This window comes from Nothobranchius furzeri, chromosome 17 (assembly GCF_043380555.1).
Source record: "Nothobranchius furzeri strain GRZ-AD chromosome 17, NfurGRZ-RIMD1, whole genome shotgun sequence".
In the NCBI taxonomy this organism is placed as follows: Eukaryota; Metazoa; Chordata; class Actinopteri; order Cyprinodontiformes; family Nothobranchiidae; genus Nothobranchius; species Nothobranchius furzeri.
This window is the reverse complement of record NC_091757.1, coordinates 33,211,969-33,227,020: the sequence shown is the minus strand read 5'-3', so window position 1 is coordinate 33,227,020 and position 15,052 is coordinate 33,211,969. Positions and strand designations below refer to the sequence as shown.

The following is a 15,052-nucleotide window of genomic DNA, read 5'->3' as shown; positions in this document are numbered from 1 at the left end:
AAGCCAACAGGACCACCTCATCTGCAAAAAGCAGACACCCAATCCTCAGGCCACCAAAACGGATCTCCTCAACACCTTGGCTGCGCCTAGAAATCCTCTACATAAAGGTTATGAACAGAATCGGTGACAAAGGGCAGCTTTGGTGGAGTCCAACTCTCACCGAAAACGAGCCTGACTTACTGCCGGCAATGCGGACCAAGCTCGGACACCGGTCATACAGGGACCTAACAGCCCATATCAGAGGGCCTAGTACCTCATACATTAAGGTTTAACAGTTGATTAAATGCAGAGTTCAAAAACGGATTCAGCTTCAGAAATTGTGTGCATCAGCCACTGTTATTAGTGACATTTTAGCATGAAAATAAGGTGGAAAACATCTGGATATAGGCCATGAAAATTGGCCCACAACAATCGGCAATGCATATCAATCTACGGCTGACCATATCTCCGACATATCAATCTCGGCAAAAGAAAAACCAATATCAGTCTACCTCTGATCTGCATAATGTATTTATAACCATACTATGTTAGAACCTTAAGATGCATGAAAAAATGTTTAAAGCTGGCTTGTTTAGCAGATTTCCTATTGTATCTTTGTGAGAGGTCTCAAGCTAATTATGTTTACAAAAATAAATCCAAAAGTCCCATTTCCTTGTTAAAACATCCGTCGGTTTAGTTCAGGGCCCCCATCACGGGGTCGTGATCAAACTGATCGAGAACAATCATGTGAAGGCCAGTGAATTATTTGGTATCCTCCTCCAAACTGTTGTGTGGTCTTCTGCTGCTGTAGTCCATCTATCTAAAGCAAGGTGTTGTGGTTCAGAGATGTTTCTCTGCAGGTCTTGGTTGAAACCAGTGGTTATTTGAGCTGCTGTTGTCTTTCAGTCATCTAAAACCAGTCTGACCATTCCCCTTTTACCTCAACAAGACATCCTCATCAGCTCACCTGCTGTTCACTTGATATTTTCTCTTTTTCACACTAGCCTCTGTAAACCCTGGAGGTGGTTGTGGATGAACCCCCCCCAGTAGATCCACAGTTTCTGAAAAAATCAGACCAGCCTCTCTGATACAAACAACCATAAAAGCCATATAATTGGGCCTACTTTTATGTACAGTACCTTGTGAGAGATGCTTTCTAAATAAAGTGTTACTTACTTTTTTAACTCTCCATTCTTCTCCATTGTGATGCTTGAATCGAAACATCAGCAATTCGTCTTCTCCACGTCTCAATGTTTGAATGCCCTGAGTCTATGTCACTTGATTGGCTGATAACATCCTTTTTCTGATAACAATTGTAAACGTGTACCTGATGAAGTCTGTGTACCTACGCATGGGAAATGGATTTAGCTTGTGATTAATTTATCAGAAACACAAACTTTGACCAAACTACAGTTCTAAATTTAAAATACATATATGGGTAAACTAACATTAATATACTATAGTCTAACTTACTAAATGATTGAACATTTGTGCTTTTAGGGTTTTCTACAAAGCAGTAGGAAATCTAGCTGAACATTAGATGGAAATAGAAAGTTTGGAAACCTGATTGGATCAAAGGCAGAAGAATAATTTGGTATGTTTACCTTTTGAAATTTTGTGATCTGATTGGTAATGCGGCTTAGTAAGGGTGCCAGTCATAGTTTTAAATAGTGAAACCTGCATAGTAACCTTTAGGATTAGTTGATCAACCTGGCAGAGGAAGGTACCCCCCCTCCCCAAATAAAAGTTGGTAAAGTGAGTCTAAGCATCATGGTCCAGCATGTTTACAGTATTTACGCAGCATACCAGAGATCTTCCAAGGTCTTTAGTGGGCTTCTGTGTCTTGTGTGTTGGCAGTTACAGTTAGAGTTACCAAACTAGCTATCATCACCCTGTTAAAGCTGTTGGGTTAGCACATACTATCCCTAACCAGTGGGCTTGTCTGCAAGGCTAGAAAGATGCCCCCTACTATAAATCAGCCTTGTTCCTGAGTTCCACACCCATCCTGTTTTGGGCCTGGAGAAGAGAGAGCTGCATGGCTGACCTCATCGCTCAGGCAACCGAGCCTGTTCCATATCCTCAGGAAACAGTGGAAGAAAACAATGAGTGGAGTCAGCGCTGGAGGCCAGCTAACACTGTTGGAGGGGGCAGCTGTTGGCCTTCAGTCCGAACTTGGTGCTAGAACAGCATTTCCACTGTTACATGCTGTTTTGTCGTATTATTTCACTTGTCTTCTTGTTTTTTGGTCATGCTGTTCCCTTTCCTTTTGAATTGAGCGACCACGTAATTTGGCTCAGAGCACAACACAGATCATTTACTGAAGAGGTCTGTGTTATGGAGTAGGAAGGACCATTTGCTCCTGCTGGATTCATGCAACATAACTAATATGGCACACCCCAAGGCACAAGTAAAGTTGTCCATCCTCAGAGAGGAGCTGTGTGTTTAGTCATATATTGTGTCATAGTCATCTTTCTACATTTTCTGCCTAACAGTTAAGTCTCATCTGAAAATGTTCAGCAACCTGTGATGTTAGTTGCATAATGTATTTATTGCACAATTAAGTAGTAAGTAAGTAAATTGTATTTATATAGCACTTATCACAGACAAAGAATCATAAAGTGCTTCACATAGATCAAAACAAAATAAAACGGTCATAAAATCATGATCTCAAAACAGAAGTAGATTAACATCAGAAAAAAATAAAGTCATGAAATTCTAAAATTTCATAAATGGATGAAAGATTAAAATTTTGAGTTAAAAGAAGAAAGTAAAAAAAATTACGTAAAAGCAGCTTTAAATAAAAGGGTCTTTAGCGGTTTTTAAAAGTATCCAGACTGTCAATGTTGATTAATAGTGTTGGTACAAAGTTGCCCAGAGTCAACGTTTGCTTTAAACATAAACCTGTAAAATATCTCTAGCTACTTTAGAAATGTAAAAATGTTTCAGTTATAAGGTATTTTCTGGTATTTTATTAATTACTCTGATCTATATGTTGCAGCAACTCCAAATTATTTGATCAAATGTTTACAGAATTCAGTTCAAAGTTAGAGACTGGCAAGCTTAAACATTTTATTTCAATACTTAAAAATCACATTTAGTTTGGATTTCACCATTTTTGACCGTTAAAGGTTTCCTATAAACGGATCACATTACCAGTGATATTTACACAAGTTAGCTGGAAAAGCCCGCTTTCTGATACTCATTAAACACACAGCTTATATGATCAACAGATAATATATCCCATTGCTGAGGTCGGGTCACAAAACCTTTTGCTGCGGCATTTTGAGACAATCCAAAAATCTATTACCTGAAAAAAAATTCCAATAGAATATTTTCAACAAAACTCATGTAAAAATAAGCTGCATAAATGAGAATAAGTAGAAAAATGAGTTAAAGCTGTTTTTGTTTTCATTCTGTTGTTTTTAGTACTATTTGTGATATTTGAATCTTTGCTTTTGCTATTATCTCAGAATTACTGCATTAAAGAATAATGCAAATATTAATCTTTTATGAAAATAGTTTGACGTGGCAGCTGAGGGTACTAGTTGTGACTGTAGGTATTTTAACTAATATGTGAGTTTTCTACATGAGAGAGCAGAAATATCTAAATATTTGTGGTGGTATTAAACCAGTCTGACTGGACAAGCCGTGGATGGAACTGTTGCTTTTAAAACTTTTCTTCCATTTTAATGTCTGCCTTTTACTGTATGACCATATTTGTGTTGACTAACTGTTTTTATTACTTTTGACACAAGAAAAAGCTAAGACAGTCCTTCTTTGCTGCTCTCCATCAACACACAGCTCCTCACTGACTTCTCTTTCATGGCTGGCTCTCAATGTGTCCTCAGTGACTGAGTGCTACATCAGTCTTCACACTTTCCCTTGTGATCTGATTTACATTTCTGCAGGGAAGTACTTTTATTTTAGTCCAGCAGTCTTTTTTTTAAGTGCAGTGTCATATTTCAGATATGAGTCTGCCTGGCTGGGTATTTTTAGACAGTAATCACCCTAAGATGCTCCAGCCTCCCTGATTGTATGGCATTACTGTCATTCATTCTTTGTTGGTATCACATTGTGTGTTCTACAATAGGAACAGATGGTCATCTGCAACCTGCTGGCTTGACCAATGTATACCTTTTGAGTCTGTTTTATGTCAATACATTTTCTGTCCTTTTCCCCCATTCCTACTTCCTCTGTGCCTGGGTCCTACGCTGCTGTAGCTATCCCAGTCTGCCTCACTGGCATCTCACCCTGGCCCCTCCTTTTTTTTGTTTGTTATAAATATCATGTTGGGTTGGCCTGATGGGATAGGGTTTCGGTGTGGGACTGTGGCCATTCCTGCTCTTTTGCTCGCCGGGTATAAACAGGTGAGCTGTAGACCCTGGTGACCCATCAGCACTGACCACGTGTTAATAAATAAAGATTAGACCATCCTGATTTAGTCTGCCTGCTCTGTCCTCAATACTTTGTGGCTAAGAGCAGCAAAAACCCTGGCATCTCCCTATTGTGGAATTCAAAGCACGCTGTGGACAGCAGGACAGGTCCTGTAATTGCTGGCACTGTATTTTCATTTTCGGCATGCAGATGGTGTTTTGTATTTGCACACATTCCTCGCTAACTCTTTACCTAGAACCATGTGGAATTGCAGGAATTCCCTGCTTGAATATGTTTTATTACAAAGTGCTTTTTGATCCAAGTGACATGTTGAACTTTAAGAGTGACAAAATTAGGGTTGTGTGATCTCTATGTAACTTTCCACATCTCACTACCTGATTACTGCATTTACAAAGTGGACAGAAGAATGTGTGGAATTCCTCATGTGCATTCATTCCCATCTGATAAACATTGCAGGATGGTGGCAGGGTCTTCTGTGGGTGGATAAGGCTGCACAAAGTCAAGACTGTACTTGCACCCACTGCCACAGGAATGTGTACAGTAGCAACACAAGTTACCACTGTGACCACAGTCAGATCCCCCTACAAAGCAGCCCTTGATCGCCATTTTGCTTGAATAGAGTCTGATAAAGGCATTTTGAATTATTTGATCAAGCCATGTAAATTTTGACAGCTTTATTCCTCCAGATTGTGTGCAACAGACCATCGAGTAAGGATGTTGTTTAAAGTGGACTTTGGAATGGAAAATATTAGCTTAATACTTGGCCCACAGTGCATGTTTGCAATCTTAATGCTTCTTTTGTCAGTAATTTTTTTGTTGACAAAAGTTTATTTTGTTAATATGTCTTGTCAAATTTAGCATTGCTCCTCTTTCACTAGGAAACTAAAAATATGTAAGTTGAAATGGAGGAAAAGCCATTTTAGTGATTATTTCATATGTTTGTGCTAATGAGTACTCAGTTACTAGATGTGCTGAATGATTACAGAAACTGTGTGTTTATGTTCACTTTGACTCCGTGTCAGGATCTCATACATGCTGCAAGCTCTTGGAACGTAGCCCTAAAGCCTGATTCGTGCTTCTCCGTCAGTGCGGAGACACGCAACGTCCCTGCGGGCCTGCCGGAGAGCTCCGCAAGGACGGACGGAGTCGAGCTCTCTTTTCTAAACCTCCGTCAGTCGACAACGCAAGCTTGTAATTGGTCAGGACGCCGCTGTTGTCTACAGCGCCGCCATTGCGCCCTCAAAAACATAAAGAGAGCCAAGGATAACAAGCGGCAGACACGGAGCAGCTTGAAGAATACCTCACGAAAAAACTCTAAAAACATGAATGTTTAATTCTCCCGTGACTGGAGGAGTGAAAAGATGCGCAGCAAGCGTTTTATCTGTGGACGGAAATGACAGGAAACGTGGGTTTAGAGGTGGGGAGCGCATGAATAGGTGGAGGAGAATGAGAGACAAATTTGTTTGTGTTAAAAAGTCTCTTATATACAAAAACACAATACAAACACACTATCTTGGGCCGATACACGACAGGATACCACAGAACAGCGCTACGCCCTCTGTTGTCCTGCCGGGCAATTGCTTTGCAACACTCCCCAGGAGATGGAGAGGTATGAGAGCAAAACGCTTCCGTCAATCCGTGCGTGTCTGTCCCTTGCGGAGCTGACGGAGAAGCATGAACCCAGCACTCTGCAGGTCATTCACTAGGTCCTCGTGTGTAGTTCTGGGGGCCTTGCTCCCCGTTCTTGTGATCATTTTGACCCCACGGGGTGAGATCTTGCATGAAGCCCATGATCCAGGGAGATTATCAGTTGTCATCCACTTTCTAATAATTGCTCCCACAGTTGATTTCTTCACACCAAGCTGCTTACCTGGTGATGATTCAGTCTTCCCAGCCTGGTGAAGGTCTACGATTTAGTTTCTGGTGTTCTTTGACAGCTCTTTGGTCTTGACCATAGTGGAGTTTGGAGTGTTACTGTTGGAGGTTGTGGACAGGTGACTTTTGTACTGATGACGAGTTCCAACAGATGCCATTAATACAGGTAACGAGTGGAGGACAGCAGAAGGAGTTACAGGTCTGTGAGAGCCTGAATTATTGTTTGTTTGTAGGAGAACAAATACTTCCACAATAATTAGCAGAAAAAATTATTTAAAAATCAGACAATGTGATTTTCTGGATTTTGTTTCTCAGAGTTGAGGTATACCTGAAAAACGTAACAGGCCTCCCTCATATTTTCAGTGGGATAACTTTCACAATTGGAGGCTGACTGGGGCTGCCACAGACCACTAGTCGTGTCATGCATAAGGGTAATGCTTTTTGCACCAGGAAGCCTCTAATATACCCATCACTAGCTTCTAGTTTGAAGTGTGATCAGTTGTGTGCCATCTAATAATAAAGACAAGATGATGGCTTATCAATCACTTTTTAATTAACTTTGTAACCTGTTAATACAAATGCTACAGCCAAATGGAGGCAGGCGTCTAAAACCAAAATTTTATTGAACACAAAAATTACTTGTGTTCACAAATGTATCCAGCTAAAATTGTCAGTTTTGCTTAGTAACAAACTCGAAGCGGAGCACCTTTTTAAACACTAACATAACGAGATAAAATAAATCATTAGCATTTGTAATGTTAGGGCAAATACATGACTTACATACATGTTCTAAAGGTAGTAAAATCACCATCACTACTGTTGTTACACCGATGAATACAAGTAACTCTGTTGATATTAGCAGCTAACAAGAGGCGATTAGCTCACAGAGGCGACTGTTCATTCTCCGCCATGGCTCGTGCATTGCCGTTGTGTTCCCATGAAAGGACACTATCACTTAGCAGATTTTGCGCTCTACATGCTTTGCTCCCAAACCTTTGAGCTATGTTGCCTACTTGCAATGATGTCTTCTCTGTCTGGTGATTCTGATTCGAAGGCTGATCTGGATGGCCTCTACTGCCCATGCGCCTCGAGCTGAAAGCAGCAGCTGACCCGGGTGGCCACTACTGCCTTAAGCAGAAAGACAGAAAGCTGCTGCCGAAGGTGCCACAGCAGGCGACATTAAAGAAAATACTCAAAGAATAAACATTGTCAACTATTAAATTTATAATCAACTATTTTGTTTGCCGACATCATCGTGATTAACCCACGTATCGTGGCAGCACTAAGGCTGACTAAATATGTTTTGCCCCTTTGTACGTAAAGTGTGAATAAAAAATATCACTGTGTGGGCTCAGCTTGTGTATGCAGATAAGCAGGGGCGCCGAAAATTTTGATAGGGGGTGGCCAGACGAGGCCAAAGACATTTTTGGGGTGACACATGTAATTGTATTGCATTGCTCCTTTATTCATTTTTATTTAAAAAAATGAAATAAAATAAACAGAACGTATCCAAACATTCAACTCAAATTTTACAAACATTTCAGTTATTTTTAATTTTATTCCAAATTTTATGTATTTTTTGTTTAATTCACCTGTTACTGTGTTCGCAAAAAAATATGGAGATAAAAATGTTTTCGAAATGGTGAGCAGCAGAAACATATGCATTTTTTAAATTCTGATTATTTCTTTACTCATTAGTTGTACTATTTTTTATTTTGTTTTACAATTATGTCTTGAATAAATAAGATCAATTTATGGTTGGAGTGAACATTAATATGATTTATTAACACTGGGTTTTGCTGGGGGGGCAGCAATTTTCTAGGGGTGGCCATGGCCACCCCTTGGGGGCACCCTTGCAGATAAGGAGAAAAATGTGCCATATTTATAGTGATCCTTTAAACAATGAGCTCTCTTTATCACATTTCTCTTTATTTCCTCTGTTTCCATTGCAGATCAGAGGTCAGCAGTCATTCCTACTTCTATCTCTTTTTAGGAAACATGGAAAGAAACAAAAATGACGTGTGTGTAAACTGAGCTCTGGTCTCTCAGCTTTGTTTTGTTTCTTACTGAAGCCACATCTGCCTTTGTTCTGATTTAGTGTAGGCTCTGTTTAGGAAAACCATGTTTACAACATGATGCTGCTGTCATCAGTGTTTGACTGAATGGATGATAATGAGGTTGAATTTGGTTTCTCATTTCCTACGTTCATAGCTCAACATTGGGGTGAAATGGTTTCATCTTTGTTTTTGGATAATAATGAGACTCCAAATCCTGCCGTTTTCTCCCCCATCTCCTCTAGCTAGCTTCTAGCTCATATAACAGGAGCGCGAGATCGACTCACAAGGCATTGATTTATACTAGACACTACTGCAAATATTTTTATAAAAAAGAGTGAACTTTAAGTGATTTGAGTTTTCTAGACTGCGAAGAGAGTCTTTTACTTCTTATTACCACATTTAGGCGAAGTTGACAAAAAAAGCATTTTTTTTAATTGTTTTTTTCTGATTATAATCATTCACCCTGAGTTTGTCATGCAGGCTGAACGTGAAGGAGTCTCCTGCACCAATCTCCTGCATTAGCTTCTGATAGAAAATAGTGATGTGTCGGTCGCAAACGAACCGGCTCTAAGAGCCGGCTCTATGAAGTGAGCCAGCTTGTCATTGGGAGCCGTCATCCCCCCTTCCTTTGGTGAAAGCCACAGGCGATTGGCCAACATGTGTAACTGCATGTCCAGACTGTCCACACACAAAGCAGTGGGCGGGGAAGAGGGAGGATCAGACTGACTACGTTTACATGCAGCCAATATCTGGGTTATGATCGGGTTAAGGTCGGTCGGTTTCTGAGTTGATCAGAATAACCCGTTTACAAGCATAAATAGAAAGAGTTACCCCTAACTTGCATAACCCGATTTAAATGTGGACGTTGGGGTAGCGTCAGGACGTATGGACTACGTCCAGACGCAATATGCGTCATTTCCGGTTCTTCTTGTTCTGGTATCCGTGAAAACAACAACATGTTTCCCAGTTTGGAAGAGATGGCGACCGCGTTTGTTTGCGCTTTAGTTTCCTCGTCACTCCAAAAGTGTGGTGCTGTGCCGCGACTCACCATGTTGCTCCCAACTTGTTGTTTACTTCCGGTGTTCTGGCGCATACAAAACGTCTCGCTACTCAAAAGACCAAGACTCCTTGCGAACAGAGCATGCGCAGAACACAAGCTTTGATGGGGATATCCCGATATGCGTTTACACGGCCAAACATTCGGGTTAGAAAAGAGTTACCCCAGGTGTAGTAACCGGGTTTTTAAAAACCCGGTTATGAGCATATCCGGGTTTTTGGCGGTGTTTACATGGACCTGCGGAACCGGGTTATTGTGAATATTCGGGTTTTAAAAGGGTTACTGGCTGCATGTAAACGCACTCACTCGGACACACACACAGCAGAGCACATGTGGGTGGAGGGAGACGAGAGGGAATGAGGAGGAGGAAAAAGGCGAGCGAGAGAAGAAAGTGCGACGAAAACGGTGAGAAAATGAGCGACAGCAGTCGGAAAGTTGAGATTTCTTAAAGTGTTCAGTTAATAAATCCATATAAATGATGAATATATGATATATTGCATTTTTTTACATTAGTAAATCATTTTACATATAGTATTGCATTATTTTTGGTGATAAATATACTTTACGCTACAGAAAATCTGAGGAGCCACTTGGGAGCCGAAAGAGCCGACTCTTTTTGGTGAGCTGAGTCAAAAGAACCGGCTCTTTAAAAGAGCCATAATTCCCATCACTAAAATAGATGGTGAAACTCTAGGATTTGAAATCCTCTCAGATATACGTCACACTATGAATTACATTCAAGGACTCACCGATCTTGACTCACGATGGAGAAAGCTGGTGTTTTAACATCTGGGAAACAGCAGCGGCTAGTTTGCTAACCGTTAGCATTAGCAACTTTACCACACCGCAGAAGGTTCTCCAGGCTTGTGGTATTTGTGGAGATTAAACATCCATGTTGCAAGTCAGTGGATTCGCGTTGCTTTTAGTGGTTTAACAGATCAAAAAACTCACGGTTTGGATCGGATCACGGTTTTCAAAGGATCGGATCATTTTTTGGATCATCAAAATGAAAAGTAAAGACAAATAGCTTTGCTCTCTCTTTATTTTGTAGAACAATTAGTGCAACATTTTCTGCCCAATTTGCCACTTGCTTTTACAATAGGAATTACAGAGAGGTCCGACTGCTTATTAAATGTTAAAGTGGCTTGCCCTGTAGACACGCTCACTCCCTGCATGTCCAGCTTTCAGTCATATTCTCACCTTTCTCAAGTGCTATTTATTTTTCTGTCCTCCTTTTTTACAGATTTGTCCTCAGCAATATTTACAGGTCCCACCACGTTAATGTAATAATTGTCCCGGGTATTTTTGCATGCTCTGACCTGTCAGACATGTTCTGATGCTAAGAAAGCACTAATTTTTGAATGGGGTAAATGCTATTGTAGGTTTTGTGTCAAAATATGTCCAGGACTACAAATGTGCAATACCAAATGTACATCATTGGACCAGAAACGGAAAAACGAAGAGGAAATGGCTATAAGTTCAGCAAACTTTAAATCCTTCCTTCAGGACGAAAGACTCACCATTAGGGCTGCACAATATTAGGAAAACCTGCAATATTCGATAACAGTGATTAATATTGTGATGACGATATTACTTGCGATAAATTAAAACTTAACTCCAGAACAAAAATGACCAAAAAAGAAAGAAAAAAACTCATAAAAACGAGAAATGCAAAAGATGTGAGGAAAGGGAAAATGAAAAAGAAAAGGCAATCAGTGGATCCTGGGAAAAGCAGAATCAGCTAAAAGAGCAGAACAGAGCTAACTCAGGTGTTTGCTATCCATCAAAATTAAGTGCTATCTGTCGCGGGGGCGGGCATTTAACCTATGAGAACCCACCCAATTGGCCAAATGGGTAAAGAGCTCTATTTGATTTGTTAAAAAAAATAATGCTTCCATTTGATTGACAGAATGCATTATGTTTAGCAAACATTTGAGCTGACCGTTCATTGCGATATTTATCTTTTCTTTGCGAAATACGTATTGTGCATGCTGATATCTCGATAACAAGATATTTACGATATATTGTTCAGCCCTACTCACCATAAATTTGGCCATTTGATAAGTAGCATCTACGGTAGGGGAGACATCATATGTGCCAACGTCTGATTTGTAGTGATGCTAATTATGAACTTTTACAAGCTGATGAATGTAAAAGTATGTGGCAGGCGTGGTCGAAACACATAGTTACTTTTCATTTAAATTGAAGTACAACATATGTGTGATTCAGGGCATGAGGCAAAGTTGATTGGAAAATAGCGTTTTTAGTCCCATTTACTTTTTTCGTTCTTCTGGGGACCCATGAGCCGACTGGAAAGGGTGGAGACTTAGGCTCCCTATAAGCTCCCTATAAGCTAACCAGAGGAATGCAGACATGTCATCACCTACCGCACAGGAGTGTAACAAACGGGTCGGTTTTCTAATGCGCACACAGACTAGGTTAAAGACTCCCAGTTATTACTAGGGATGCACCAATATGACATTTTTGGGCCGATACCGATATCCGATATTAAAATCACGATTATGGCTGATAACTGTTATTTGCTGATACCGATATACTGGCATTAATGCTTCTAAAAGCAGCAGATTTTAAATAAAATGAAATTTATTAAGGCTGAATTTGTTATTATTTACACACATCACACACGTTTACAATTCTGAGATGATTACAATCACTGTTTACATGACTAAACAAATACACATCCCCCCCCCCAAAAAAAAAACAGATAAACAAATGGAAACAAGATGAAAAAAAAAATCGGTTAACTCATTCATTGCCAGCCATTTCCTGATCAGAAAAGCCCTTTGCTGCCAGCTTTTTTCAGTGTTTTTACTGTTTTTTTTAAGAGTCACAGAACGTTGCGTTCTATGATTATGTCAACGTCAAAACAACCAAAACAAAGAGTAGACTCACCTCTTAAATCAGGAAGAATCTGCGCGTTTCGAGCGTTATCCGTTCTTTCATAATACGTTGTCAAATTGTGATCGCCAGAAAGTTTTCCGGTTTGCGCCTCACTTTTTTTTTTTACAGCAGCGGCATAAAAACAACCTCCTAATACATGGATTTTCTGCTTCCTGATCACGTGACGTGTGACGTATGTGGATGAAAATCAGCTTTAGAGCTGGGACGTTTGTTCTCACGGTGCGGGGGCTTGCTCTGACGCCCACACAGTAAAAAAATGGTGCTCTCTCTCCTCACCCCTGTCACGTGGACCTCAAGGGATAAACCATCAACCCTGTTCAATGGTCAACTTTCCTGGCGGGGTCACCCATGAAGTCAGTGGGAGGGTTAAGGGTCATCTGAAGACCCATATGTATGGTCTGGCTTCTATGCAACATAGTTCATGATCGACTCTCCACGTCAGTAGAGGTTTTTTAAGAAGGCGCTGAAGACCCATTATTATAATCTGGCTTTTAAATCTGTGTGTTAACTGATGTTTTGTATTTTGCTGTATTTTTTTATTTGGTTTCCTATATATTCTTTGTTTTTATCTTTTTAGTTTAGTCTTGTTCAGCACCTTAGTGACATAATATATGTCTGTAAAGTGCTTTTATAAATAAAGGTGATGATGATGATGATCTTAATAGGTTTAATGTATCTAAATTGTAATAATGCTGTTTTGTTTTTTGTGAATGCCTTTTAATTATATTTTAATCTGCATCTTATATTGAGTGTCATGTCATTTTGCACGTGTTGTTCAGCGTCTTGGGCTTCTGTAAAGGCAGTGGAAGGCGCTATATAAATAGTTTTTTTTTTTTACCGTGATTGAAGTTACACAACCAATGCTTTGAAAAGTTCAACTTGTCCTGATTTAGACTTTTTCATATCTTAAAATAATGTCAGGATATTTGTATTATGTACGGATGTGATAAAAATGCAGCAATTCAAAGAAGACAAACGTTCTGTTGTGAATTAGTCTTTAAACATGGATGCAATGAGAATTAGACTTACTTCACATAAATATTGTTTTAATTTAAACTACATTCAGCATGTGGTCATCTATTCTGGAGATTGTAGGCTTGAACCACAGCTGTGTGGTATCAGTAGTACAAATTGGAGTTGATGAGCCTGTAAGACTTCGTTTGGTCTATGCGTGTTTTTAGAAGTCTTCAGTATGGAGGTCCTCTCTGCCAAGGCCAACAAGAGCTTTCTAGGAATACGTAGCAAGAAAGAAGTCTGAAAGCAGTTACCTTTTAACTTCAAGGCTGCTGAGAGAATTTAAACCTGTAACTAAACTCAGATTTTTTACTGCTCACCTTTGTCCTAAAGCCACTTGTGGTGTCTTTCTATGTGGAGGCTTTGTTTTATGATTGACAAAGTCAACTTAGTAAGACCTTGTTTAGCATGTCAGCACCAGGTGCAGATTATTTTCAGCTGCTCGTTATATTTCAGCACATTTGCACAGACATGGGCACTCGGTGAGCTTACTGCTTTAAATAGGGTCCCATGTGGTTTACGTCAAACTTCAGGACTGAAAACATTTGACTTCTGGGAAGGATCCCCTCTTTGGACCTGAGACGGTGATGATGAGGAGTTAGGATTAAATTTAGTGGAAGTTGTTTCAAATAGGAATGTTTGAGAGGCTTGAGTTTAACAGACTCTTCAGACCTGTCATCAGAGATAGATGTTTTAACTTTTACAAATTTTCCTTTTTTGTTAGAAATGACAGGATGCAACATGTGATGTGACAGCCTTCAGGTTGTATTTTACAATAAAAGATGTTTTAGGATGGAAATACATGAATGTTGTCTGCATTTTCATCCTGTAAATTATTTAGACAGAGGGTCACTGAAGAGATGCTGTCTATAATGTTTGCCTTTAACCAGTCCCCTAGTCCACTAACAGCTTAATTCAATTCAATTCAAAGATACTTTATTAATCCCAGAGGGAAATTAGAGTTTCAGTACACACAATTCCGAGATCAGACATACATACATAGGCATAGACACGTGACAAGAATCGGTGACTGTGGTCATTCGCAACCCGAGTTGCGCTACCTTAATAGAGATCAGAGGGTCTATATGAGGATTGGTTCAGGTGGAGGAAAAAAAGGCACTTCAGAGTTATCCTCCACAGGGAGGGCAGCTTTGCTATGCAAAAAACACCTCAGACAGAAATGCAACAAACCTCAGACATTACACAACATAAGTGTCCACTAGGTGGGGAGGTAGGGTTGGGGACTCTCCACACATCAGTGCATGCAGCCGCGATAAGCAGCGCTCGTCACCTCCGTTTGGACAGGGGAGGGAGGCAGTTGGGTTTAGAGAGCACAGTGACTCCTGGAAACGATTCAGCGGCCTTCACCGGTCACAGTTCCACCCAGGCTGGGATAGGGAGAATCGCCATACACCCAAAGACAGACAAAGAACCTTGGGATAAGATAGGGAGGAGAGGAGGAAAAAAGCCTCTGTACTCTTCAAGAGCCGGAAGAAGAATCGCTCCATGTTGCTTTCTCTATTTCTGTCTGGTCCGCTGTGTGCTTCATACACTCAGTGATTGTTGGAAAATATCATATGTACAAGCGGAGAATATGTGAGTACACCCAGTGTGCTTTTTTATGATTGAAATAAATGTAATACATTTGTTTTTGTAATGTATTTTTAATTACTAAATGTGACTTTATGTTTTAAGATTGTAGGATGATTAGTCACTGAGGTTAGACTCAGCTATGGACAAATGTCTGATCCAG

At 40.1% G+C, this 15,052-nt stretch overlaps 1 protein-coding gene across 5 annotated transcripts in view; it reads left to right on the top strand.

The window, feature by feature from the left end:
• pxnb (paxillin b) overlaps window positions 1-15,052 on the top strand; it is a 30,564-nt gene that overhangs the window by 7,926 nt on the left and 7,586 nt on the right. For 4 of the 5 annotated variants that reach the window (XM_015972022.3, XM_070546508.1, XM_070546507.1 and 1 more), the window contains exon 1: window positions 14,644-14,895. The exons of the other annotated variant lie outside the window; for it this stretch is intronic. In XM_015972022.3, coding sequence (XP_015827508.1) covers window positions 14,877-14,895 — 19 coding nt within the window. In that variant the 5' untranslated portion in view covers window positions 14,644-14,876. Of the gene's footprint in view, window positions 1-14,643; window positions 14,896-15,052 lie in introns of those variants that run through there. 5 annotated transcript variants of the gene reach the window in all.